Genomic DNA, 26045 nt, shown 5'->3' on the forward strand with positions numbered 1-26045 from the left:
TGCGCAGTGGTCCACGGCCACGGCCACCCTTTCCGCGACAGACACAGCAGCAGCTCCCCCTGCAAACCTAGGACGGCGGCCAGCTCAGACTACTGTCCTGACAGGGACCTCTGTTTTTAAACAGCAGGTGCTCAGTGCCCTCGGCAGCACCCAGCGCCACACCCCTCGGCTCGCTCCCCTGCGGGCCTCAGTGTCCCCACCTGTGCAGCGGGCCCAGCCGTGCCTCCCGCAGGGCTAGCTGGGAGGGTGTGCGGAAGGCCCCTCCGGGTTGGCACGTGGGTCCGTAGTAAAGCAGACGGTCCTCAGCCCTCCCTGACGGTGACTCCGGCCGACGGCAGCACTGGCGGCCGCACGGCTCTGCACCCTCCCCCGCCCCCGCCCTGCGGGGTGCCCCAGGCGCTTCTGCCACACGTTCTGCTGGTGCCAGGCGTCACCTTTCAACAGCAGTCCCAGGTGTGGGGCCTGCTGGCACCATCAGGAGGGGCACGGGCCACGCGTTAAGGCGGGTGAGCTCCTGCCGCCCAGCAGAGCTGCTGAGCCACGGCCTGTGCTTTGGGGCGGGGCCATTGCTATAGGCAGAGGCACAGCCCTCTTGCCTCCTTGATATGAGAACTTTGAACTTCCGGAGCCCGACCACCTTCACTTCCTCTCTCCTCCCACAGAAGCCACCTCCCTTCTCCTCTCTGGCGCTCTATTCCACAGCCCTCAGCCCCCTCCCCCTCCCTCTCCTCTATGGAGCTCTATTCCACAGCCCTCACCCCCTCCCCCTCCCTCTCCTCTATGGAGCTCTATTCCACAGCCCTCAGCCCCCTCCCCCTCCCTCTCCTCTATGGAGCTCTATTCCACAGCCCTCACCCCCCTCCCCCTCCCTCTCCTCTATGGAGCTCTATTCCACAGCCCACACCCCCCTCCCCCTCCCTCTCCTCTATGGAGCTCTATTCCACAGCCCACACCCCCCTCCCCCTCCCTCTCCTCTATGGAGCTCTATTCCACAGCCCTCACCCCCCTCCCCCTCCCTCTCCTCTATGGAGCTCTATTCCACAGCCCTCAGCCCCCTCCCCCTCCCCCTCCCTCTCCTCTATGGAGCTCTATTCCACAGCCCTCAGCCCCCTCCCCCTCCCTCTCTCTATGGAGCTCTATTCCACAGCCCTCACCCCTCTCCCCCTCCCCCTCCCTCTCCTCTATGGAGCTCTATTCCACAGCCCTCACCCCTCTCCCCCTCCCCCTCCCTCTCCTCTATGGAGCTCTATTCCACAGCCCTCACTCCCCTCCCCCTCCCTCTCCTCTATGGAGCTCTATTCCACAGCCCTCACCCCCTCCCCCTCCCCCTTCCTCTCCTCTATGGAGCTCTATTCCACAGCCCTCACCCCCCTCCCCCTCCCCCTCCCTCTCCTCTATGGAGCTCTATTCCACAGCCCTCACTCCCCTCCCCCTCCCTCTTCTCTATGGAGCTCTATTCCACAGCCCTCACTCCCCTCCCCCTCCCCCTCCTCTATGGAGCTCTATTCCACAGCCCTCACTCCCCTCCCCCTCCCTTCTCCACTGTGGTGCTGTGTTCTCTCATCTCCCGCAGCAGAGGCAGCAGGAATGTGGAGTCTAGGGACACTGAGGCTCTGTTCTCCACTGGCTGGGACACTGCTGTGCGGGCGTGGGAGGGACCATGCTTGCTGCATGCCTGTCATGCTCTCCTCCTCACTCTCTTTACTCCCTCCACCTGGGTTCCTGCTCAGTTGCCAGGAATCTGGTGTGTGTTTGTCCCAGCCTTCCCAAGGTTCCACTGATGTCCCAGAAACCCAGGAAGTCCCTGCCTGGGCTCCCTGAGGGCGTGGTGTCTAGGTGACAAGGAAACTAATGGTAGAGGAGAAGGAGCTTGGGTGGGGAGACAGAATGGGGAGGACCCAGTTGAGTGGGGATGAGGATGGAATGGACTTTCTGGAGCAAAGGTCATGGAGAGATGTGGGACGGGAATATGGGCGACGATGCAACCTCTGCTGTCAGTGCCACCGATAGTCACCGTGCTCCTCCCCTGTGGCAGGAGCGTCAGATCAGAGCAATGCTGGACAGCTGGGTAACGGGCCTCTGGGGGCCCAGGAGACCACCACCCTGGTCCTAAGAGGACCCAGGACTCCAGGAAGGCAAAACACCAGCCTCTAGTTCACACCGTTTATTGAGACATCTGTCCAGGATCTGGAGAGCAGGGAGCCCGCCGGGCTCGGGGGGTCCCCAGGATGCCCTCTATCTCCCTCATGCAGGGACACATCTGACCACGGGGGACGTAGCAGCCAGGAAGGGAGACTGCGACGGAGACCCTGAGAGGCAGGAGCGTGGCAACCACAGAGGCTGTGGTGAGCTCCACAGGAAAGTGGGAGGGGCTGGAGGGGTGAAACCGTGGGCGCATGCCGGTGGTTGACCAGATGACCAGAAGAGGTCAGTGACAATGGTAATGGATTAGGCTGTGTTTTATTGGTCAAATGGACAGGGGGGAGGGTGCCTTATCCAAGCATTAGAGTTACTCTGGGACATTTCAGGGCTTTCCAGGCTGCAATCTCGTGGGCAGGGACCGGCCAGGGTCAGCCAGCGGACTGTCGCATCTCAAAGCCGCGCGAAGGAAGGTTCAGGGAGTGGCTGCAGGAGGCTAGGCTGCCACGTGCAGAGCAGCTCTGGGAGCAAGGGGGACACAGCTGACCCCATGCCTGGGCCCCCGCGTCTCCGTGCGCGCGTGCACGTGTGTGTGTGCGCGTGCACGTGTGTGTATGTGTGCGCGTGTGTGCTGCACATGCATGTAGCAGAAGTGACTTATGGACTGGCATGAAACTGTCCCTGGTGCTGGAAGGCTTCAGGGTCAGCTAGCTGGGGCCCCAGGGGCTGCACTTGGGCCAGGATGTCCCGGAGGGAGCGGCAAGGTGTCTTCTTGGAGCTGCCGCAGGGCTGGGCACCAGCTGAGGGGTCGGGCTGGGGGGAGCCATTGGGGCCCCCGGTCAGAGTCGAGGAGGAGGCAGGAGCGCAGGGGTGACCAGCTGAGCTGGACGTGCTGCCACAGGGCTGGAGGACGATTTTGCCGCTGGATTGGGAGCCAGAGCTGTGGCTGAGCGAGCCCGTGCCCGGCGGGGAGCAGGGCCCCTGGGAGACACTGCCGCAGGGGTGCGATTGCGACCCCGAGCCGCCGGAAACACTGTGGACCCCAGAACCCGAGAGGGAGCAGGGCCCCCTCGAGCCCGAGGAGCCCGCCGCACAGGGCTGGACGCCGCCAGAGCCCACTGGCTGGAACACGACGACCGAGGAGGCTCCCGACGGGTAGATGCTGGCACTGGAGCTGTGGCTGGGGATGATGGGATTGCTGGAGAAGTACTTGCCTTCAGAGATGGGGGGCCCCGCTGCAAAGGAGGGCACCCCGGGGGAGCCTCTGACAGGGTTCTCTTTGGTGAAGTACCCCACCGGGTAGATTTTGCCCCCGCTGTAGGTCATGCCCGGGGCCAGGTAGCTGTTAGAGGAGCCGCCCACCACCTCGTAGCCGCCGTAGGACTTGTCCACAGAGGTGATGGGGGGGCAGGGCTTGCCTGGGAAGCCGCCATTGCTACAGGGGGCACCGGGAGCCACTCCGGGGCCACCAGAGCCGTGCTGCTCCACCACCACCACCACTGGCCTTTGACCCCCGGACACAGAGTGGGAGCTGGAGATGTAGGAGCCGGAGTGGGAGACGACGGGCCCCCCGCTGCAGGGAGAGTCGGGGATGTCCGAGCTACAGGGGCGTAAGTTAGAGTTGACCCTTTGGCCACCACTGCTGGACGTCCAGGAAGTTTGGGAGACAGAAGAGCTGGAGCCTCCTCCAGACTGGGAGGAGCTTATCACGAAGTGGGCGGAGCCACCACTGCCTGGTGCAGCTGGGCCAGACCCCGACTGGGAGGAGCTGGAGGCACCGTGCAGACTGGAGCCAGACCCAGAGGTGTAGCTGCTCTGGGAATAGCCTGTCCCTGGCTTAAACAGCAAAGACCCCGAGGGACCACCCTGGGCCACATTGGATCCACTGGGGCCACTGGGGCTGCTGGAGCCGCTGGAGCCACTGGAACCACTGGAGCCACTGGAGCCGCTGGAGCCACTGGAACCACTGGAGCCACTGGAGCCGCTGGAGCCACTGGAGCCACTGGAGCCACTGAAGCCACTGGATCCACTAGAACTACCACTGAAGCCACTGCTGGAACCACCACTGAAGCCACTGGAGCCACTGGGGCTACTGGAACCACTGGAGACACTGGAGACACTGGAGCCACCACCAGAGCCACCGGCACTGGGAACAGAGCTGCTGGAGCCCCCCTTCCCAATGAGGCAGGGGTCGTTGGGGGAGGTGATACGCGTGGGGTCCTTACAGGGGTCTGAGAAGGTCCCGATGCTCTTAGCCAAGGTCCCTGGGGAGGAAAATCACGGTTAGCAGGGGCCCGAAAGCCTTGGCTTCCTCCCTCACCTTTCAGACCCGTCTCCATCACCTGCCACTTGGATCTCTCCTGCGAGGGGCCGAGAGGCCGGAGAGTTTGGGGCAGAAAAGAAAGGAAGAGGCTGTGATCTAAAGGAAAGGGAGCCGGCGGGATAGGGCAGGTCTGTGGTTCCGGGAGGGGGTGGGCCAGATGCCTGCCAGAGAAGGCGGGAGATGCAAAGTGGGGCCTGGGAGAAAGACTCCGGAGAGGGAGCAGGACCGATGGCCTGCAGGACCGGCCCAGGGAGGCAGCAGGTGGACACAGCGAGAGGTGGGCATAGATCCCCAGGGACCAGCTGGGAGGAGAGACACCGAGGAAACAATAGGGCGATAGAGAACCTGGGGATGAAGGATAGACAGCAAAAGACACTGGGAAGAGAGAGCGCCAGCGGCCAGGGCTGCCTAGAGGCAGGGCCCAGAGGACCCTGACTGCTCAGCCCCTCTCTCCGGAGAGGGGCTTGGGGGCGGGTGGGGATTCTGCTCCCAACTAGCACTGCCCATGCGGGAAAGCTGGGTGGGGGCCGGGATGTGGGGGCCCTGCTGTTGCTTCAGAACCTGCTGGTACAGCCCGACGGGACACCGCACCCTGAGCCCCGGCTCTCCCGGCCCAGCCAGGGACACTGGATGGCGCGCGCCCTGCCCGGCCTCCGTGAGCCCTCCTCCCCAGGCCGCTCCTGCCTGTCTCCCTCCAGATGCAGCATGACCTCTTCCTCCAGGGCCCACCTGCCCCCCTCCCCGCACCCCCTCCCAGTCCCAGCGGCAAGGATAGCCCCGCACTGCAAGCCGCCAGATCTCACCGGGCTTCGCAGTACATTGGGAGGCCAGAGGCCGGGCAGCCCTCTGGGGGGCTGTGAGCAGAGTGGGTGTGGGTGTGGCTGTGGAAGGGGCTTGCAGACACACAGCTGCCCGCTCCCCAGCCCCACCTGCCACACCTGTGCCGGCCACTCCCTCACACAGAGACCCTCGGTGCCCTCTGCTCGCCCCGCGCCTGCCCTCCCACAGGCACAAGAGGTGCCACGAGTGCTGCCTGGGGGTGCCTCCTCTTTCCTTCCTGTCTGTGCTTGGGCCCGTTTCCGCCCCTCCCGAGCCTCCCGCGGCCTCCCGGAGGCTGAGTGCCAGGGCTCTCTGTGGGCGCTGGGCCTATTACATAGCCAGTCTTCACCTTCTAGACTCAAACAACAAACAACTTCCACAGAACCCTCTAGAATTCCCAAAGCACCAAACAGACTGAAGCTGGGTGTTATCAGTACCACATTTTACAGTCTCAGAAACGGAGGCTCAGACAGTTTAAGTAACATGCCTGGGAGACAGCGAAGAGCCGCCCAGGCCCAGCGTCCCCTTGGCTGGGCTCCCCCGGCTCCAGGCACAGTGTCCCCCCGGCTCCAGGCACAGTGTCCCCCGGCCTTCCCTCACCTGGTGTCTGCACCCTCCTCTCCCACCCCTCCCGCCCAGGCCCCCCTCCCGCTCCTACCTGGCAGGAGGAGGCCAGCCAGCAGCAGGGCCATCGCCCCTCGCCCTCCCACACGCCCCGTCCGGGGTGCCCGCGAGGAGCCCATGCTGGACTTCATGGCCTCTGAGTGCGGGCGCTGGGGCCGCCTGGCCTTTATGCAGGGCCGGACATTCTCTGGGCAGGAGTCACTGTGGGGAGGGAGGGCAGGGAGGGCAGTGCCCAGGGGGCGTTGGTGTGGCAGGAGCTGAAGCAATCAGCTGGGATCTGCCTACTCAGCCGCCAGTGCGCAGCGCGGGTGCCGTGGCCACCGGTTGCCTAACCTGGAACCGGCGCTCCCCCCGCAGTGGCCGCCCACTCGGGTGGCTACTCTCCTTCCCAGGGTGCCTGCCCGGCCCCCAGCCCCACCTTGCAGACAGCCATGGGCATTTCAGCTCCCCCTCTGTGCCCAGGCCCCTGCTCCACCCCGGCCCCATTGCCTGACTAACCAGGTTTCCACCTCAGCCCCTGGGGTCCCCCACTTCCTCTCGATGTAAGGGTCTGCACCCCACCTTGAGCCCTTGGTCACAGCCCAGGTGCCTGCCTGCCACACACTTAGCAGCGAGCATGCCTTTCGGGTCGGGAGGGGAATCTGCCTTCGAAGCCGGCTCCTGGGCCTCTCCCTCGGGGGCCTCAGGGCAGCATGAGGGGTGCTGGGTGCAGGGCCTCATCCTGGGGAAGGCCTGGGTGGGACCCTGCTGGCTGGGCCCTGGTCAGTCACAGGCCACGCGCAGCCCCTCCCGCCCGTGACACCTGCCTCGGTGAGCCAGAGCCCAGGAAGGCTAATTGGGCAGGCGGCGCCCTGCTGCCCATCAGCAGCTCTGCTCCGTGGTGACAAACAGGAAGGTGCGGGCCGCAGGAGCCGGGAGGACGGCGCCTCCCGCAGCCCGCCCTCGGGCGCTGGCCCCACCCCAGCCACTTAATTGCTCCTGGTGTTGCGAGAGCTGAGAGCCTCGGTATCGGGGGAGGCGCCTGGGAGGCCGCCCCCTGCTCTCGGCTGCGCCCTGCTCCCCTCACCCAGACCCGGCCCCCCTGCCCCCCCCATGCTGGCGAGGTTCCCAGTCTCCGGTAAGAGCTCCAGCCCCCGTGGCGGCAGCACTAGGGACAGGGCCAGTGTTCCCAACCAGAGGACCGGAATTTTTATTTGTACCTAATTTCCATTAATTAGGCTGTAAATAGCCACAGGCTGCTAGTGGCTTCCACAGGGGCCTGGCCAGAGGTCGGCAGGCCGCCTCCCCAGGCCGGAGGTCAAGGGGCAATCTCTCCAGGCCAGAGGTCAGGGGGCAGCCTCCCCAGGCCGGAGGTCAGTGAGCAGTCTCCCCAGGCCGGAGGTCAGGGGGCAGCCTCCCCAGGCCGGAGGTCAGGGGGCAGCTTCCCCAGGCCGGAGGTCAGGGGGCAGTCTCCCCAGGCCGGAGGTCAGGGGGCAGCTTCCCCAGGCCGGAGGTCAGGGGGCAGCTTCCCCAGGCCGGAGGTCAGGGGGCAGCTTCCCCAGGCCAGAGGTCAGTGAGCAGTCTCCCCAGGCCTGAGGTCAGGGGGCAGCCTCCCCAGGCCAGAGGTCAGGGGGCAGCCTCCCCAGGCCGGAGGTCAGGGGGCAGCTTCCCCAGGCCGGAGGTCAGTGAGCAGTCTCCCCAGGCCGGAGGTCAGTGAGCAGTCTCCCCAGGCCGGAGGTCAGGGGGCAGCCTCCCCAGGCCGGAGGTCAGGGGGCAGCCTCCCCAGGCCGGAGGTCAGGGGGCAGCCTCCCCAGGCCGGAGGTCAGTGAGCAGTCTCCCCAGGCCGGAGGTCAGGGGGCAGTCTCTCCAGGCCGGAGGTCAGGGGGCAGCCTCCCCAGGCCGAGGTCAGGGGGCAGCCTGCCCTGGAGAAAGTTGATAAGGGGCGGGGCCTGGTCCCAGGCCCAGCTCACCTCCCAGCTGTGGGCCTTGCACAAACCTTTCTGACCCGCAATGTCCCCACCTGTCAGATGGGGGCATTTCAGCCGGTGCCTGCGTGCAGGTTTCAGTGGGCATCCATGGGAAGTGCTCAGAAATACCTCACGGAGCAGAGGGGCAGGCGTTCCGCCATGGAGCCGCAGCGTCCTGCCTGCGTCCCCCACAGGAGCTCACCCTCAGCCAGGCTCTGCAGCCGTCCCCTCGGCCCCACCCCCACACTGCACGCGGGCATCGCGCCTCCTGGGCAGCCGCCCAGTGCCCTCCTGGCCCCACTGCTCCCTCTGGGCCTCTCGGGCCCTGGTCTCCAGGCGGGAGGAGGGCGCTGGGAGCCTGGGGGTTTGGGTGAGGAGGAACGTGGGCCCGGGTGAGGAGGAACGTGGGCCCCGCCAGGTGTTCCTTCCTAGCACAAACAGGCGTCAACGTCTGTCTGGGTTTCTCCCTCCCAGTCCTCCCGGTGTCAGACCTGGCGCAGCGCCCGCTGCAGGAGGCAGTCTCTGTGGGCCTCTCGCCAGGTCTCCGGCTGCCCACACACGGTGTGCGGCCACATTCCTCTCCCACGGCTCCGCTCTGCTCCCCGGCCGCCCGCCTCCTCCCGGCGGCGCGCTCGCTGCCCCTGGCGCTCACCACCAGCCCCTCTCAGCTCAGGCAGCAGAGATCTGAAGCTCATGGGCAGGAGGGCAGGGAGGGACACCGCGTAGGCCCTGGGCCAGGCCCCTCCTGGCCGCTCCCCAGTTAGCTGAGAGCCAGTTTGCTCGTTCCCGTGACAGGTCCCCGAGCCTGCTCAGATTTAAGTAGAAAGTAGGTCTCATCACTCCAGCCCCTCGTCACCCACATTCCCTCGGCCCCCCACCCCCACCCCCCTGTGCTCAGCACCAGCACTGGCCACTGAAAGATGAAACAGAGGGCCGGAGACCATGGGATACCAGGACACAGGCCTTCCAGAGGGGGAAAAGGGAGAGAGCGCCGGGGTGAGAGTGCCTTTTAAGGGGAGGAAAAGAGGGGACGGGGCTTAGGGCACTCAGCACACGCTGATTGGTGGTTTCATGTAAGGCACATGGTTAGGGGCCTAGGGATTTAGGAATTGGGGGCTTAGGGTATATGGCAGGTGCTGATTGGTGGTTCAATGTACAGTCCATATAAGGTGTTCAGGAATGTCCGGCTGCAGGTGGAGTTTACCTCATACTCTGTCCATCAGCTGAGGGAAGGGAGGATCTATCAGCCACGCTGGGGCCTGCTTTGGAGGTAGCAACGAAGCCGCCCAGCTGGTCGCACAGGGGAGGAGAAGGGGGGCAGGCACAGGCTCCTGGAGGCACAGGGGAGGAGAAGGGGGGCAGGCACCGGCTCCTGGAGGCACAGGGGAGGAGAAGGGGCAGGCACCGGGCTCCTGGAGGCACAGGGGAGGAGAAGGGAGCAGGCACCGGGCTCCTGGAGGCACAGGGGAGGAGACGGGGGGCAGGCACCGGGCTCCTGGAGGCACAGGGGAGGAGAAGGAGCAGGCACCGGGCTCCTGGAGGCACAGGGGAGGAGAAGGGGCAGGCACCGGCTCCTGGAGGCACAGGGGAGGAGAAGGGGGGCAGGCACGGGCTCCTGGAGGCACAGGGGAGGAGAAGGGGGGCAGGCACAGGCTCCTGGAGGCACAGGGGAGGAGAAGGGGGGCAGGCACCGGCTCCTGGAGGCACAGGGGAGGAGAAGGGGGGCAGGCACCGGGCTCCTGGAGGCACAGGGGAGGAGAAGGAGCAGGCACCGGGCTCCTGGAGGCACAGGGGAGGAGAAGGGGGGCAGGCACCGGGCTCCTGGAGGCACAGGGGAGGAGAAGGAGCAGGCACCGGGCTCCTGGAGGCACAGGGGAGGAGAAGGAGCAGGCACCGGGCTCCTGGAGGCACAGGGGAGGAGAAGGAGCAGGCACCGGGCTCCTGGAGGCACAGGGGAGGAGAAGGGGGGCAGGCACGGGCTCCTGGAGGCACAGGGGAGGAGAAGGGGGGCAGGCACCGGGCTCCTGGAGGCACAGGGGAGGAGAAGGGGGGCAGGCACGGGCTCCTGGAGGCACAGGGGAGGAGAAGGAGCAGGCACCGGGCTCCTGGAGGCACAGGGGAGGAGAAGGAGCAGGCACCGGGCTCCTGGAGGCACAGGGGAGGAGAAGGGGGGCAGGCACCGGGCTCCTGGAGGCACAGGGGAGGAGAAGGGGGGCAGGCACGGGCTCCTGGAGGCACAGGGGAGGAGAAGGGGGGCAGGCACGGGCTCCTGGAGGCACAGGGGAGGAGAAGGGGGGCAGGCACGGGCTCCTGGAGGCGGCTGGACTCGGCCTGGAGGAGTGAAGAGCGGGCAGGGAGCCCGCGGGCTGAAGGCGCATTTAGAAGGAGCGCTGGTTTGAGCTGGGAGTGAGGCGGAGGAGCAGTGGGTGGCTGGGAGGGCAGGTGGCCTGTGACCACAGGGCAGGCGGAGGGGCAAGGGCTCCGAGGGCTCGGAGCAGGGGAGGGCCGGGCCCAAGCGGCTGCGGGCCGGGTGTCTTCCCGGGGCCTGAGGTGCTCTGGGCTTGACCCTCACCACAGCCCTGCAGGGTAAATGCGTTTCTTCCCGCTTTTCCTAGACGAGGACACGGAGTGTAAATTATCTGCCCATGCCAGCTGGCACCCAGCAGAAGAGCTGGGAAATAACTCAAACCCCCGCCGCTGCGCTCCCGGCCCGGCAGGGCCCGCCAGGCCCACACCACGAGCACGTCCTGGGCAGGCCGGCTTCGGGGCCCTCAGGCCTGTGGGAACGCGCAGGTCCCCGCGTGGCGACACCGGGGAAGTTAAGAAGTGAGAAGCCCCAGGTACTGTCCCCGCCGAGCCTCTCCTCAGCGCTGTCCAGGCTGAAAGCAGGCCAGGCACGCAGCCCTGGGCAGCCCTCGGTCTCTGGCCGCCGGAGGAAAGGGACAGGAGGAGGAAAGGCGGGAAGAGGAGCTACTGTGTAATGGGGAGAAGCGGAGAGGCCCGGACCGAGGGCCGCCCCGCCCTGCTCCGCACCGGCCCAGCGCCTTCCCTCTTCGGCTTCTCCCTCACACGTCACACCCGCTGGGGGCTCCCTCTCCCGCTCCCACTGTCCCCTCCACGGAGCGGCCTGGTCCAGGCCTGGCCGGTGGGGAGGGTCCCTCTGCACCTGGCCCCTCCCACCGGAGCACAGGCGGGTGTCCTGCTGGTCTGTGCGGTGGCTCTGAAGACCAGGCGTGCGCGGTGGCTGAGTTCACCCACGCGGGGCGCTCCCTCTGCCGGCCCAGTGCTTTCCCATGTAGAGGACACGGGCGGGGTCCCTGTCCTCCTGGCCTGACCCCTCTGCCCTCTCTTCACAAGCAGACTTCGCTGTCACCCCCACCGGTCCTCAGAACGGGACCAAAGCCATTGGCCGGGACTGCAGGGTCCACAGTCATGGGCAAAGCCCGTGGCCGTCCACGCGACTCCCACACTTAGCCACGGAGGCACTTGGTGACATGTCCAGGCCGCCCTCCCCCTCCTCCTCGGGCAGAGCCTGCCGTGGGTGAGCTGGCACTGGCCGGTGGGCAGCAGGCTCTGGCCCGGCCCTGACCCAGAGCCACCCCGCGCTCCGGCCCCCTGCCGCCTCCGCTCCTGGGTGACCTCCCTGAGCCTCTCGTCCCCCACTGCGCTCCGTCCCCGTCCCCGAGAGGCCGCTGGCCCGGCCCGGGAGAGGGAGGGCAGAGCGTGGCTCCAGTTCAGAGATCCGGGGTGGTGGGGTAGGAATCCCACTCAGCATAACGCGTGGGAGCTGAGAACCACGGCTCCGGTGTGGTCTCTGCTCAGCGCTACCCTCCTCCTCCTCCACGCAGCCCCGCCATCACCCTCCTCCAGGGCTGCCCTGGGACATGGCCCGCGCCGCCTCGCTGTGCTGTCCCTGCGCCCCTTCCCCACCCTCTCACAGCACCGCGGGCACCCTGCATGGGCCTGGGCACTGCAGCTGGGACCTGGGAGTGAGGCCTGGGGTCCTAGCGGGCATCTTAGAGCTTTGAGTCTGGAAGAGGGAGAATCCGGAGGTGGGGCTCTGCCCACCACCTCCCAGTCCCCCGCCCGCTTCCTGCACGCCTCACTCCGGGAGTCAGCTGAGGGGAGCACCTCCCAGCCCAACGCGTCCTTGCTCTCAGTCACGCATCATGTGGCCACCAGCCCTCTTGTCTTGTGAGGCTGTGATTAGCTCTCAGAGTGACAATAATATTTTCCTCTACCCGCCCGTGGCCCATGCGCCAGGGAGCCCTCGCCCAGCATGCTCACCGCTTAGTCACTCTTCCCACTGCGGCCTGTAATGCTCTTTATTGACATTCGTCACCCAGACTTAGGGCCGCTCTGTGCTCAATAGTGAGGGCTGAGCAGGAAAGGGTGAGAGGGACGCCAGGGCGACATCGGACTGTGCTGCAGGCTGGACAGAGCGCAGAGAAGACAGACCTAAGAGAGGACAGAGCGCAGAGAGGACAGAGCGCAGAGAGGACAGACCTCAGAGAGGAGAGAGCGCAGAGAGGACAGAGCGCAGGGAGGACGGAGCGCAGGGAGGACAGAGCGCAGAGAGGACAGAGCGCAGAGAGGACAGAGCGCAGAGAGGACAGAGCTCAGAGAGGACAGACCTAAGAGAGGACAGAGCGCAGAGAGGACAGAGCTCAGAGAGGACAGAGCGCAGAGAGGACAGACCTCAGAGAGGACAGAGCGCAGAGAGGACAGAGCGCAGAGAGGACGGAGCGCAGGGTGGACAGAGCGCAGAGAGGACAGAGCACAGAGAGGACAGACCTCAGAGAGGACAGAACGCAGAGAGGACAGAGCGCAGGGAGGACAGAGCGCAGGGAGGACGGAGCACAGAGAGGACAGAGCGCAGGGAGGACGGAGCGCAGGGAGGACGGAGCGCAGGGAGGACGGAGCGCAGAGAGGACAGAGCGCAGGGAGGACAGAGCGCAGGGAGGACAGAGCGCAGAGAGGACAGAGCACAGGGAGGACGGAGCGCAGAGAGGACAGAGCGCAGAGAGGACAGAGCGCAGGGAGGACAGAGCGCAGGGAGGACAGAGCGCAGGGTGGACAGAGCGCAGGGAGGACAGAGCGCAGGGTGGACAGAGCGCAGGGAGGACAGAGCGCAGGGAGGACAGAGCGCAGAGAGGACAGAGCGCAGGGAGGACGGAGCGCAGGGAGGACAGAGCGCAGGGTGGACAGAGCGCAGGGAGGACGGAGCGCAGAGAGGACAGAGCGCAGGGAGGACAGAGCGCAGGGAGGACAGAGCGCAGGGAGGACAGAGCGCAGGGAGGACAGAGCGCAGGGAGGACGGAGCGCAGAGAGGACAGAGCGCAGGGTGGACAGAGCACAGAGAGGACAGAGCGCAGAGAGGACAGAGCGCAGGGAGGACAGAGCGCAGAGAGGACAGAGCGCAGGGAGGACAGAGCACAGGGAGGACAGAGCGCAGGGAGGACAGAGCGCAGGGAGGACAGAGCGCAGAGAGGACACAGCACAGAAAGGGCAGTAAGTGGAGAGCACCTCGGAGCTTCATTGAGGGCACCTCCTGGGCCCATCCTCTCTCCTTCTGTCCTGTCTGAGTTCTTCACGGAGGGCCCCTCACAGCGGCGACTGTCTCTGACCATTTTGTCAGCACCTACACCCGGGCCAGGACACGCAGGTCATGCCGCCAGACCGTGTGCCCAGCTCTTGGAGCCAGAACAGTGTACGGACTGTGAGCACTGCCCTCGCCCCACGACAGTGTACAGAGTGTGGGCACTGCCCTCCCCCCAGAACAGTGTACAAGAATGTGGGCAATGCCCTCCCCCAGGACAGTGTACAGAGTGTGGGCACTGCCCTCCCCCCAGGACAGTGTACGGAGTGTGGGCACTGCCCTCCCCCCAGGACAGTGTACAGAGTGTGAGAACTGCCCTCCCCCCAGGACAGTGTATGAACTGTGAGCACTGCCCTCCCCCCAGGACAGTGTACGGAGTGTGGGCACTGCCCTCCCCCCAGGACAGTGTATGGAGTGTGGGCACTGCCCTCCCCCCAGGACAGTGTACGGAGTGTGGGCACTGCCCTCCCCCCAGGACAGTGTACGGAGTGTGGGCACTGCCCTCCCCCCAGGACAGTGTATGGAGTGTGGGCACTGCCCTCCCCCCAGGACAGTGTACGGAGTGTGGGCACTGCCCTCCCCCCAGGACAGTGTATGGAGTGTGAGCACTGCCCTCCCCCAAGGACAGTGTACGGAGTGTGGGCACTGCCCTCCCCCAAGGACAGTGTACGGAGTGTGGGCACTGCCCTCCCCCCAGGACAGTGTACGGAGTGTGGGCACTGCCCTCCCCCCAGGACAGTGTATGGAGTGTGGGCACTGCCCTCCCCCCAGGACAGTGTACGGACTGTGAGCACTGCCCTCCCCCCAGGACAGTGTACGGACTGTGAGCACTGCCCTCCCCCAGGACAGTGTACGGAGTGTGGGCACTGCCCTCCCCCCAGTACAGTGTACGGAGTGTGAGCACTGCCCTCCCCCCAGGACAGTGTACGGAGTGTGAGCACTGCCCTCCCCCGAGGACAGTGTACGGAGTGTGAGCACTGCCCTCCCCCGAGGACAGTGTACGGAGTGTGAGCACTGCCCTCCCCCCAGGACAGTGTATGGAGTGTGGGCACTGCCCTCCCCCCAGGACAGTGTACAGAGTGTGAGCACTGCCCTCCCCCAGGACAGTGTACGGAGTGTGGGCACTGCCCTCCCCCCAGTACAGTGTACGGATTGTGAGCACTGCCCTCCCCCCAGGACAGTGTACGGACTGTGAGCACTGCCCTCCCCCAGGACAGTGTACGGAGTGTGGGCACTGCCCTCCCCCCAGGACAGTGTACAGAGTGTGAGCACTGCCCTCCCCCCAGGACAGTGTACGGAGTGTGAGCACTGCCCTCCCCCCAGGACAGTGTACGGAGTGTGAGCACTGCCCTCCCCCAGGACAGTGTACAGAGTGTAGGCACTGCCCTCCCCCCAGGACAGTGTATAGAGTGTGAGCACTGCCCTCCCCCAGGACAGTGTACGGAGTGTGGGCACTGCCCTCCCCCCAGGACAGTGTACGGAGTGTGAGCACTGCCCTCCCCCAGGACAGTGTACGGAGTGTGGGCACTGCCCTCCCCCCAGGACAGTGTACGGAGTGTGAGCACTGCCCTCCCCCCAGGACAGTGTACGGAGTGTGAGCACTGCCCTCCCCCGAGGACAGTGTACGGAGTGTGAGCACTGCCCTCCCCCGAGGACAGTGTACGGAGTGTGAGCACTGCCCTCCCCCCAGGACAGTGTATGGAGTGTGGGCACTGCCCTCCCCCCAGGACAGTGTACGGACTGTGAGCACTGCCCTCCCCCAGGACAGTGTACGGAGTGTGGGCACTGCCCTCCCCCCAGTACAGTGTACGGAGTGTGAGCACTGCCCTCCCCCCAGGACAGTGTACGGAGTGTGGGCACTGCCCTCCCCCCAGGACAGTGTACGGAGTGTGAGCACTGCCCTCCCCCCAGGACAGTGTACAGAGTGTAGGCACTGCCCTCCCCCAGGACAGTGTACGGAGTGTGGGCACTGCCCTCCCCCCAGGACAGTGTACGGAGTGTGGGCACTGCCCTCCCCCCAGGACAGTGTACGGAGTGTAGGCACTGCCCTCCCCCCAGGACAGTGTACGGACTGTGGGCACTGCCCTCCCCCCAGGACAGTGTACCGAGTGTAGGCACTGCCCTCCCCCCAGGACAGTGTACCGAGTGCGGGCATTGCCCTCCTGGCAGGGGTAGGAGCCTTGGTTTGCCGTCTGGCACCAGTTGAGGGTTCTGGACCCACCCTGATCCCAGGGATTCCTCTCGGGGCCAGCAGTGTCTCCATCCTCTTCGCGGATCTCTCCTCTCCGTGGATGTGGACTTGGCACCCGGAGCACCCATCCTGCGCCCCCCGTCCCGGCCAGGAGCTGAGCGTGGCGTGGCCTCCCCTGTTGGACCTGGCTCTGGGCGCAGCGTGGTCAGCGGAGGAGGCCTGGACCCAGAGCGGGAGCACCTGCCACCTGCGCCCCATTTCCTGAGGCCCCGCAGCCGCGTCCCTGGGCGTCTGCCTCCCTCCCCCTAGAGTAAGGTGACCAGATTTTAACATTGGTAAAGCAGGACACCATTGACGGGGGGGGGGGGGGGGGGACGGGGGGGGTTCTTGATTAAAAATTTGGTCTATATGGAGCAACAAAAATTTTCATAGAACGCAAAAATAGTATTGTAATATGTATTTTTTAAATTTCAACATAAGTACAATTCACAAATAAAATAAATAAAAAATTATGTATAGTATTACTTTATTCTTTGGCATATTTCTCATTTGAGTGAATATTTTTTAGTAGCTTGCTGTCGTTGTTTAAAATTTGCCGTTACGTAAGTCGTAAGTGTCACTTTCAAGGCCGGCGCTAGACTTTTTGCCGCCACTATAAAATGTAAATAATACGAGTACTGTCTGCTAAATTCAAGAAAATTTATGTATTTATGAAATAAATAAATAAATTCCTTACCTAAATTATCTGAATAGCTGATTTGTAATGACATCACTTGTTTAACTAGCTTACTAGCACGCAGTACGATGTGTATCGTCTGAGAGACAGTTACAAAATGTTTTCGTCGTTGCCAATCCCCAAAAATGCCATTGTTCATTAAGTCCAAACAATGGTGGTCGAATTCTAACAACTGATCGACAATGCGAACTTTGATGAGCAGTTCTCGATAAGCAGTTCTCAACAATTATTTGTTATTATTAAAGTTTAACATTATAAAATTAACAAAAATAATATAAAACTCATATCCTGGCTAAATAGCCACATGGCCTCCGAAAACCGTATATTCCCTTCCTGTTCTCCCGCCATTCCCTAGCTTGTCGTGCATTCTTTCCAAAAATCGGGACTTTTTTAAAACGCCGCGGGACGCGGGACAAATGGTTAAAAATCGGGACGTCTGGTCACCTCCCCCTAGAGGGTGTCGGCCCCGGGGCGGCAGGTGAGGTAGGAGGCCCGAGTGCCCGCGGGAGCCGGGCGCCCTCTGGTGGTGGAGCCTGGCGCTGGGGACCGCCTGGGCGGGCGGGTTCAGGCCGGAGTGAGAGCCCCAGTCCGGCCCAGGTCACAGCGGAGCCGCCCAGGGCGGGCTGTGTGTGGGGGGGGGAGGGGGGGGGGGGGGGGGGGGGAGCTGCGAGGAGGAACACGGGGTGCGTTAGTCACCAAGTGCCTGAGCCGGTGCCGCCCGGGCTGAAGGCGGGGGGAGCTGGGTCAGGGCACCCCGGGCAGGTGAGTGAAACGTGCCCTTGGCACCCCCTTCCCTCCCCTCCCGCCTCCGGAGCCTCATTAGTCCGTGTTTCCTCCCTGGACAGCGCTCCTGGGGGCGGGGGGCTGAGACTGCCTCCGGGCGTCGCCGTCGCCCCGGCCGCTCGGTACCTGCGTGGCGCGTGGCCGCCAGGGCGCACGGAGGGGCCTGGACAGCAGCCGGGCCGCGCCGCCCGGGGGCAGAGGCCGTGCCCGCTCCAGCTGAGTCAGCCCCACGATGGTTTCCGGGACCCTCCGCCCAGCGCTCTCCCGCCGGCCCGCCTCTGGCCGCACGTCCGTCGGGGCGGGCGCCGCAGCGGACGGAGAACTGCGGGGTCCGCGCTCACCCTCCCACGCGGCCCACGGCGCCCTCCAGTGAGAAACAGCGCGTGGTGCCAGCCTGGGGCCTGTGCGTGGGACCACACTCGCCAGTGACCTCGTCCTCCCCATCCATCCTCCTCCACGCGCCCACCCTGTGGCCGGGGAGCCTGGTCCGGAGCCAGCCGTCAGGCCGTCTGACCCGGCGTGTGCGGTGAGCGCAGCCCGTCCCCGCGGGCCGCCCCGTCCGGCAGCGGGCGCTGTGCCGGCGGCGAGAGAGTGAGGCCCGGGGCCGCTCCCTGTCCAAGAAGGGGGCGCGGGGACCAACATGACCGGTGGAAATGCAGGGAAGGAGCAAGCACCCTGACTCCTTCCTGGGCCCCGGGTCGCCCCTTCTCTCCTCGGGAATTTGGGTTCCTTTCCGTCCCGATGCGGCGGGAGGGCCGGCGGTCAGCCTGGGGCTCCGGGCTTCCTGGCCGCAAGGGGGCGCTGGCAGGACTCCCGGCGGGGCGGCCCGGGGCGGTCTGCGGCCCCTGAGCACCGGGCCGCACCCTGCGAGGCCGCAACGCCGCCCCCGAGGCCGCCCCTCACCGCTCCTGGCTCGGGCCGCCGCCGCCGGGAGTGCCCCTCCGCCTCGGGGGCAGAAAGGGGACCCTAACGTCTTCTCGGGGCCTTCGGGGCGCTCACCCGTCTGGCTCAAAAAGCCAAGATAAATCCCAGAGGCCAGGTTGGCCCCGCCCAGGAATAAAGACTTACTTGGCCCTCCGCTCATCAGTAGGAGGAGGGCTAATTAAAACAGAGACAACACAGGGACAACGGCCCAGCCCGTGGCGCTCGCTGGTTAAGTGTAGCCCATGAACCAAAAGGTTCTGGTTCCATTCCCAGTCGGGGCGCTTGCCGGGTGCGGGCTCTGTCCCCAGTGTGTGTGGGGGGCAACAAGTGATGTTTCTAACTCTCCATCCCTCTCCCTTCCCCTCTTCCTGTTTTCTTTTAAATGCAAGCTTCTTGTTTAAATTTTTTTATTATGTCAAAGAGAAAGGGAGAGGGAGAGAGAGAGAGAAACATCAATGGCCAGAGAGAATCATTGATTGGCTGCCGCCTGCACGCCCGCGCCCCGGGCATGTGCCCTTGACTGGAGTCGAACCTGGGACCCGTCAGTCGGCAGGCCGGCCCTCCAGCCACCGAGCCAAACCAGCCAGGGCTCCTCTCCTAAAATCCACAAAATAAAATATTTTTAAAGAAGACTGAGATGCTAATGCTGTCCTCATATAAAAACTTCATTATAATAATTACAATGCCCTAGCCACGTTGGCTGAGTGTCGTCCATAACCCAAAAGGTTTCGGGTTCGATTCCCGGTCAGATAACACACCCAGGCTGTGGGTCTGATCCCTGATTGGGGCATGAATGGGAAGCAGCCGATGGATGTTTCACTCTCTCTCTCTCTCCCTTCCTCTCTAAAATCAATAAAAATATATCCTTGGTGAGGATTAAATAAACATATAAAGAAAAAGGAAAAACCATAACAATGACTGTGGTCAGTAAGACAGGGCCCCCTAGGACCCGGCACGCGGCTGATCGAAGCTCTGAGATCTCCCTCCTTCTGGGAGGCCCGGGGTGTGCCTGGGGCCGAGGGCGCCTGGTGCCCATCCCACCAAGCAGCCCTTTCAAATCCGCCACCCCTGGGCGGAGCCATCCCCTGCGGGCAGGCGGAGTAGCCCCTCCCTGTTCCGAACTCCACCAGGCCCTCCCCAGGGAGAAGGGACCCAGGGGTGTGCCCCGCTCCCTCTGCCTCCGCCTCTCTCCACTGGTCTCGCCTCTCCTTCATCGACCCCCCTGCATGGCTTTCCAATCACTGTCACCTCCTCCTCACTTCCTTCCTCCCACTGTCTCTCCACCTTCCTCACCTACATCCTTGCCTTGCTGCTCCTGCGTCCTTTCCTCCAGATCAGAGCCTGCCTTCCCACCTGACCCAGACCCCAATGCCAACCCCGACCCTGACCTTGACCCCGACCCTGACCCCAACCCTGACCCTGACCTCAACCCCGACCCCGACCCTGACCTTGACCTGGACCCTGACCCCGACACTGACCCTGACCCTGAGCAGAGACTGGATGTGCCCCGACTTGGCTTACCGGGGCTAGACAGTGGGTAGCCAAGACCCAGACTGCCCCGGACCCGGCCTTGGACACGGGACAGAGGCCCAGGCAGAGGGGCGACCACTCCCAGGGCTCTCGCAGGATGGACAGGGAGGAGGGCAGGGGGATGAGGCTGGGATCCCCTGAGGTCCCCAGGGGGACACTCTGCTGCTCACTCCCTAGGCCTGGGCCTCGGTGGGCCCTGCGCAGCTGCCTGTCAGGGGGGTCCGTGCCGGGCTGGGGCCTCGGGCGGTCCTGGGAGACCCGGCAGGGGGCTGCGGCCCCGAGGCGCCTGGGGCAGAGATGCACACACTCCTCTTCGAGGGGCCGCACCAGGCCTGGACGCTGGCACATGAGCCGTCAGAGAAGGGAGCAGCTGGGCCTTCTCCCCAGGAGCCTGCGGGGACGGTGTGGCGGCGCTGGGGCCCGGTGGCACCAGAAATGAGCGCGGCCAGCCGCCAGCCTGGGGCACTGACAGCCGGGCACCAAGCAAACAGAGAAAAAGTCGTTTCCTGCGCCCACGCCCTTCATCTCGCTCCCCGCAGTACCCCGAGCCCTCGCCCGCCCCCCCCCCCTGCACGCGCCCAGCACCGTGCCTCCCCCTCTCCCCCCACCTGTCCCACCACAGCTTCTCTTCTCCAGATTGTGACCCCTTCACGCTGACCATTCCTTCTCTCCCTGCCGCCCAGCCTCACCTCCTCACCAATGAGCACCGCCAGCCCCTGTGCGCTGGGCTGGGCTGGGGGACACCAGAGAGCGGCTCAGACGCTGCTTCCGCGTCGGCAGTTGGCAGGAGAGATTAGCATCCGAGTTGGGGACTGGGCTCAGAAGAGTCGCCCTGGACGACTTGGGTGGGCGTTGTCCCATCTCTGAGGGGCCGGGAGAACAGGAGGTCCCCCTGTAGCTGGGACGCCCAGCCCCACCTACCCTGCCTCGGGCACCCTGGCCTCTCCTCCCTCTGCGACGGTCCTACACCACCCACTCCCCAGCTCCACTCCACTCGTCAGGGCGCTGGCCGTGCTGGTGTGCAGCTTGCCCAGGGCAGATCAGATCGTGGCTCCAGTCTCCAGCCAGTTCCTACGATGAGTCTCCGTTGTTATATGCTACGAGTGGCCCGGTGCATGAATTCATGCACATTGAAAGGAAGTTAATTAGAAGGTGGCCAGCGGGCAGGACTGGGGGAGAAGGGCCAGACATGCCCTGGAGCCAACCCTCCTCGGTCCCTCCCAGGCCGGCCGCACCTGGGTGGCTCCGTGGCTCGAAAGGCAGCTGTGGAGTGAGTGGGGTCCCTCCCGCAGGTGGAATCCCTCGGCTTGGCCTGCGGGGATCAGGCTGAAACCAGCTCTCCCAACATCCCGAGGGGTCCCGGAGTGCGAGAGGGCACTCTGCAAAGCTGCTGCGTACAGGGTGTGGAACGCAAACACAGTGTGCAGTAACCAGATTCGGGCCGACATGCCCAGCAACAACATAACCTACGGCCGAAGGTGGAATCTCGCGGCCCTGGGAGGAATGGAATCCGGCTCCCTCCTCTCTGGTTTCAGGGTGCATCACCTGAGAACCGCCTGCCAAGTCACTGCAGCTCAGCAGCTCCTGCATTGAGCGTCTGCCCCCTGGTGGTCAGTGCGCAGACAGTGGGAAGGACACTTAGCATATTAGCCTTTTATATATATATACATGGGTTCTGTTTCTCTGGAAAGCTGACTAATACAATGTATTAGGGGTCCTTGGAGGCCCAGGCACTGTTTGGTGTGTTTTTTTAATCCTCACCCGAGGATGTTTTTCCATTGATTTTTAGAGAGTGGAAGAGAGAGGGAGAGACAAATATTGATGTGAGAGAAACACATCGATTGGTTGCCTCCTACATGTGCCCCAACCAGGGCCCAGGCCCAGGAGAAGCCTACAGCTGAGGTACGTACATGCCCTTGACCAGAATCAAACCCGGGACCCTTTGGTCTGCAGGCCGAAGATCTATCCACTGAGCCAAAGCGGCCAGGGCGAGGCACTGTATTTTGTGTCAGGGGTACACAGATGAATGAAGAGATGGGAACATGTAGTAGTTAAAACCAGACACATTAACCTAGGACAGATCTGAGTTCAGATCCCAGTTTTGCCATTTGTCCCCTGTGTGGCCTCACATGACAGTACCTCGCCATGGCCTGTTTCTCTTCTCCAAAATAGTGAAAACGATGGAGTTATTGTGCAAATTAAGTGGAAGCTTAATCTGTAGGGCGTCTGACAACAGTGACCATGCAGCAAGGCACAGCGAACAGCAGCTGTGATGGCCCGCAGCCAGCGTACTCTGTGCTTAGGTTGATTCACCAGAAGCAGCTCCTGGGACAAATATTCAAGTGAAAGGGACTAATGAAGAGTGAGGAGGGCCCTAGCCGGTTTGGCTCAGTGGATGGAGCACCGGCCCAAGGACTGAAGGGGCCTGGGTTCGATTCCGGTCAAGGGCATGTGCCTTGGTTGCAGGCTTGATTGCCCACCTGGTGGGGCACGTGCAGGAGGCAACCAATCGATGTGTCTCTCTTACATCAATGTTTCTCTCTGTGTCTCTCCCTCTCCCTTCCAGTCTCTCTAAAAATCTATGAAAAAGATATCCTTGAGGATTAGCAAAACAATAATAATAAAATTTAAAAAGTGATGAGGGCGGGGAGAAGGGGGAGGGAGCGGGGATGTTACTGGGCTGGAACCTGCCCAGAGGGCCTGGCAAGGCCAGCTGGCGGTGAGTGGACTCTGGCTTCCTGCAGGAAGGAGACGGTGAGAGGACGTTCCTGAAGCTGGGACAGTGGGACCGGGAAGGGCCTGGGGCCGGAGAGGCAGCAGGAGCCCAGGCTGGGCTGCTTCTCGCTGGTAAGTGGAAGCAGAGGGGCCTCGGCGGCAGGCTCAGGGGTGAGCCCGGCCCGCTGCCACCGCCCATTGCTCCCCTGGTTGCAAATCTCTTGGGGACCCTTAGAGTTTAGGAGATGCACGCTGGGGGAGGGGAAGTGCTCCTGGCAAAGGCAGCCCAGGTCCCTCCATGAGGGTCTAAAGGCTGGTGTTAGAGGGGTCTTAGGGGAGGATTCGACAAAATGACATTTATTCCCTGAACTTGGCCTGCACTGGGGTGAGGGCGGCATAAATAGCGCTAATTGGATTTCTGCTATCTGTCTCCCTGAGTAGAGTGATTTAAGCTGTTTACCCTCTGATTGGGGAGAAGAATAAACCATTTACTCTTAAGTGTGCTTGGTCAGGGAAGACAGGATTTTTTAATTTTTGATGGCTGTAAACTGCTTGCAGTTTTCATAAATGGTCTGCGTCGGTTTCCCCGCTCCGCTTGTCCTGGCTGGCTGGCCTGTCTCAAGGACATGGACCTGGAAGGAAAAGAGGCCAAGTCAAATTTCATGGAGGCAGCCTGGGCTCAGAGCACTGGGGTGTAGGTAGCCCCTGTCTGTCGGCCATTAGGTCTGGGGGGGAGTGGGCCAGGGGAGACTCATTTCCAGGTGCTCCCAGCACTCCCTGCACCTGGCAAAGCCCCAGCAGCCGCAGAGGGGACAGCACACTGGAGCCAGGAGGCCCCCAAATGGTGCAGGTGGCAGAGGAGTGTGCAGATAGTCTCTGCTCCCCAAAGGCCGAGGGAGGAGGCCAGGCACAACTTCACCCCAAGTGGTGGCTGGGAGGGTGCAGGCAGGGGTGGATGGAGAAATCCCATTGGCTGGGGAGAGGAAGGCGGCCTGGCAGCCAGGACCAGCCCCTGAGAGCGTTGCCCTGGAGGCCCAGGCACGCACGCAGCCTGCCCTTCCGAAGCCTCCTCCCCCGGGAAGCCTGCCCTGACTGTTCAGCTCCCTCCCCTGGAGTGTCATTGGAACTCAGGGCGCTGACTGCCGAGGCTATTATGTACTTTTGTGTTTCCTCGAGGAGTTATATAGCTACATGCATCCCTCCTGTCCGTGACGATGTAACTTTGCATGTAAGCCTGGTGCCCCAGTTTAATGTGAAGCTTCCTGAGACTGGAGACTATACACTTTTATTCTTTACTAGAGGCCCCGTGCGCGGAATTCCTGCACAGGTGCGGTCCCTGGGCCTGGCCGGAGAGCGAAGCAGGAGGTCTGGTGTGGAAGGGCAGGTCCCAGCTGACCCCCGGGCCCCCATGAGCTCCCCTCCGCCTGAGTCACGGCACCCGAGTCCCCACGTGGAGATGTGGTAAGTGCGGCCAGACGCCGTGGACCGGGCGCAGCGTGGGCCTCTGGGCCACCCAGGGTGCCACACGGAAGCCAGGTGGGCAGCACTCTCTCTCCCAGCAGGCCTCAGCAGACAGGCTCCTGCGAGAACCCACCGTGAGCCAAATCGGCCCCTGAAGTCGGCAGCTGCGGCCCGCCCGCTCACCCAGAAGCCCATTGGGGCTGGCAGCACTTCACTGCTGCCCGCTGCCAGTGCCTTGTCGCCAACGCCCGCCATGTTCTGCGCTGCCCCCTGGTGGTCAGCGCGCATGATAGCGAGCAGTCAAACTCCTGGTCAAACTCCTGGTTGAGGGGACAATATGCATATTAGGCTTTTATTATATAGGATACTCTCCCAGGGCAGCCAGCATTGATGGACATAGTACGGCTATAAGATAATGACTGACTGAGTGAATGAATGAATGAATGAATGAATGAATACTTTGGGGCACATTAAATTATCTGTTCCAAAATTATTCTCTAAATCTAAGGCTGTTTTTTAAACTGGTCACTTACAGGTTTGGGTGGGAGTTACCCCATAAGCAAACTGGCTCGGCGGGATTGTTGTGGGGTCAAACCCTGGAATCAAAAATAAGACCACCGGAGGCTGCTGATTGATTAAAAAGCAGGCAAGGATTTATTGAACTGGCCAGGACGGCCGCGAGAGCACCACACGCAGGTGGAGTCCACACGACCGCCCTGTCCCAGGTGTAGGCAGTCCTTTTAAAGGTCCAAACCACAAAAATGTTCCTTTGTTCTAAATCTAAATTCTAAAGTCTGGGAACAGCCCGCAGGGCCGCTCCGAGCCACATCCTGCTGGACATTGGAATGTGGCCCTATCTTGGGAAAGCAGGTTTTTACAGAAGCAGAACCAAGCGGAGTCAGTAATCTCTAAAGGTTATCTACAGTTTCTACTCCTGGAGCCACTGAGTCAGTGGAATCAATCTCCTGTCGTCCTGGTCCACAGGCACAGGAAAATTACCTCTGTGTCTCCAGGTCTCAGTCTGGAAGCTGAGGTAACTACCCTATTGTCCAAGCAAGCAAGTGCGTGCAGAAGCCAGAATAGCAGGGTTAAAATCCAAACAGCAGTTTTTACCTAAGTATGGTTGCTACCATACTTCATTCCCCACTGGTTTTAGGTGCATGAGTCAAATCATGGACTCATCTTACTTCCTTTAAGGGCATTCTCTGTTCTGTTCCTGCTCTCCTGTCCCCTAGCACATCTAGCCTTACTTAGCCCTGGACTTTCTCACTGCCTAGCAAAAATGTTCTTACAGTTACCAAGGCCCCTTGTACCACAGTCCCCATCAGTACTGTCCTCACTGAAGTCCAGTTCCCCTCCTGCAGGTGTCGAGTCTCCTCCTGGCCTGCGTGGAGCCCAGGCTAGGGATCTCACGGGTGAGGCCGCTGGTTGCCAGGATCCAGGCCGTTTCCTGGTGCAGGAGCTGGGAGTGGTGTAGCCAGATCTGGGTGCCATCCACTTCAACAGCCGTGGGCATGCTCAGGATAACAGTGTAGCATCCCTTTCAGGTTGGGGTGAGTCCTTGGGCAGTGAACTTCTTTACCCACACCGAGTCCCCGGGCTGGAAGGGATGTACAGGGTCCGCGGTGGGCACTGGCAGTGCATCTCGAACAAGCTTATGGGTGGCTGTCTGGGTATACTGCAGAGCCTGTAAGGACTTGAGGAAGGGAATGGTTATGAATTCCAGCTTTCAGTTTCTCCCTGACCCTGGGAAGGATGGGGGAAGGTCTACTATACATGATCACAAACGAAGGGGGAACCCCTTCTGGTAGGGGGTACACCTGGCTCATAAGATAGCGAAGGGCAGGAGGTTGGTCCAGTTTTCACCGGTTTCTAGGACAAATTTAGTTAATGTACTTTTTAGAGTCCTGCTTATGCCTGTCCAGATTCTGGGCCTAAGGCTTGAGCTATACTTTGAAATACCTTGGCTACAAAGGCGGGGCTGTTATCTGATCCTATGACTACTGGCAGCCCGAATCTAGGTATAATCTCCTGGAGTAATCTCTTGACAACTATAGAGGCAGTTTCTGTCCTAGTGGGGTATGCTTCAACCCAACCCGAGAAGGTGTCTATGAGAGCTAGCAGATACTTATACCCTGACGCTGGTGGCTTAATCTCTGTGAAATCCACCTCCCATGCTCTCCTGGGGAATTTCCGTGGGGCCCGAATTCTCAGGGGACCCTCTTACCTTGCTTAGCATTTACCTGTGCACAGAC

At 62.7% G+C, this 26045-nt stretch overlaps 1 protein-coding gene and 1 long non-coding RNA gene across 3 annotated transcripts; one reads left to right on the forward strand and one right to left on the reverse strand.

Annotated features, from left to right (window-relative positions):
• Positions 1-2156: 2156 nt before the first annotated feature.
• Positions 2157-6059, reverse strand: CDSN (corneodesmosin). The gene is made up of 2 exons (XM_054722438.1): positions 5940-6059; positions 2157-4403 (listed from the first exon to the last, which is right to left on the reverse strand). The coding sequence occupies exons 1-2, from the start codon at positions 6034-6036 to the stop codon at positions 2797-2799; spliced, it is 1704 nt and encodes a 567-aa protein (XP_054578413.1). The 5' UTR covers positions 6037-6059; the 3' UTR covers positions 2157-2796.
• A 16308-nt stretch (positions 6060-22367) lies between these two features.
• LOC129150581 (uncharacterized) lies at positions 22368-24237 on the forward strand. Of its 2 annotated transcripts, none has more exons than XR_008557293.1 (3): positions 22368-22461; positions 23629-23790; positions 23889-24237. It is a non-coding gene; the product is annotated as an uncharacterized LOC129150581 (long non-coding RNA). The 2 variants fall into 2 exon arrangements; XR_008557294.1 differs by having other exon boundaries at positions 23892-24237.
• The last annotated feature ends 1808 nt before the right edge of the window (positions 24238-26045 follow it).

This window comes from Eptesicus fuscus, chromosome 10 (assembly GCF_027574615.1).
Source record: "Eptesicus fuscus isolate TK198812 chromosome 10, DD_ASM_mEF_20220401, whole genome shotgun sequence".
NCBI classification, from domain to species: Eukaryota; Metazoa; Chordata; class Mammalia; order Chiroptera; family Vespertilionidae; genus Eptesicus; species Eptesicus fuscus.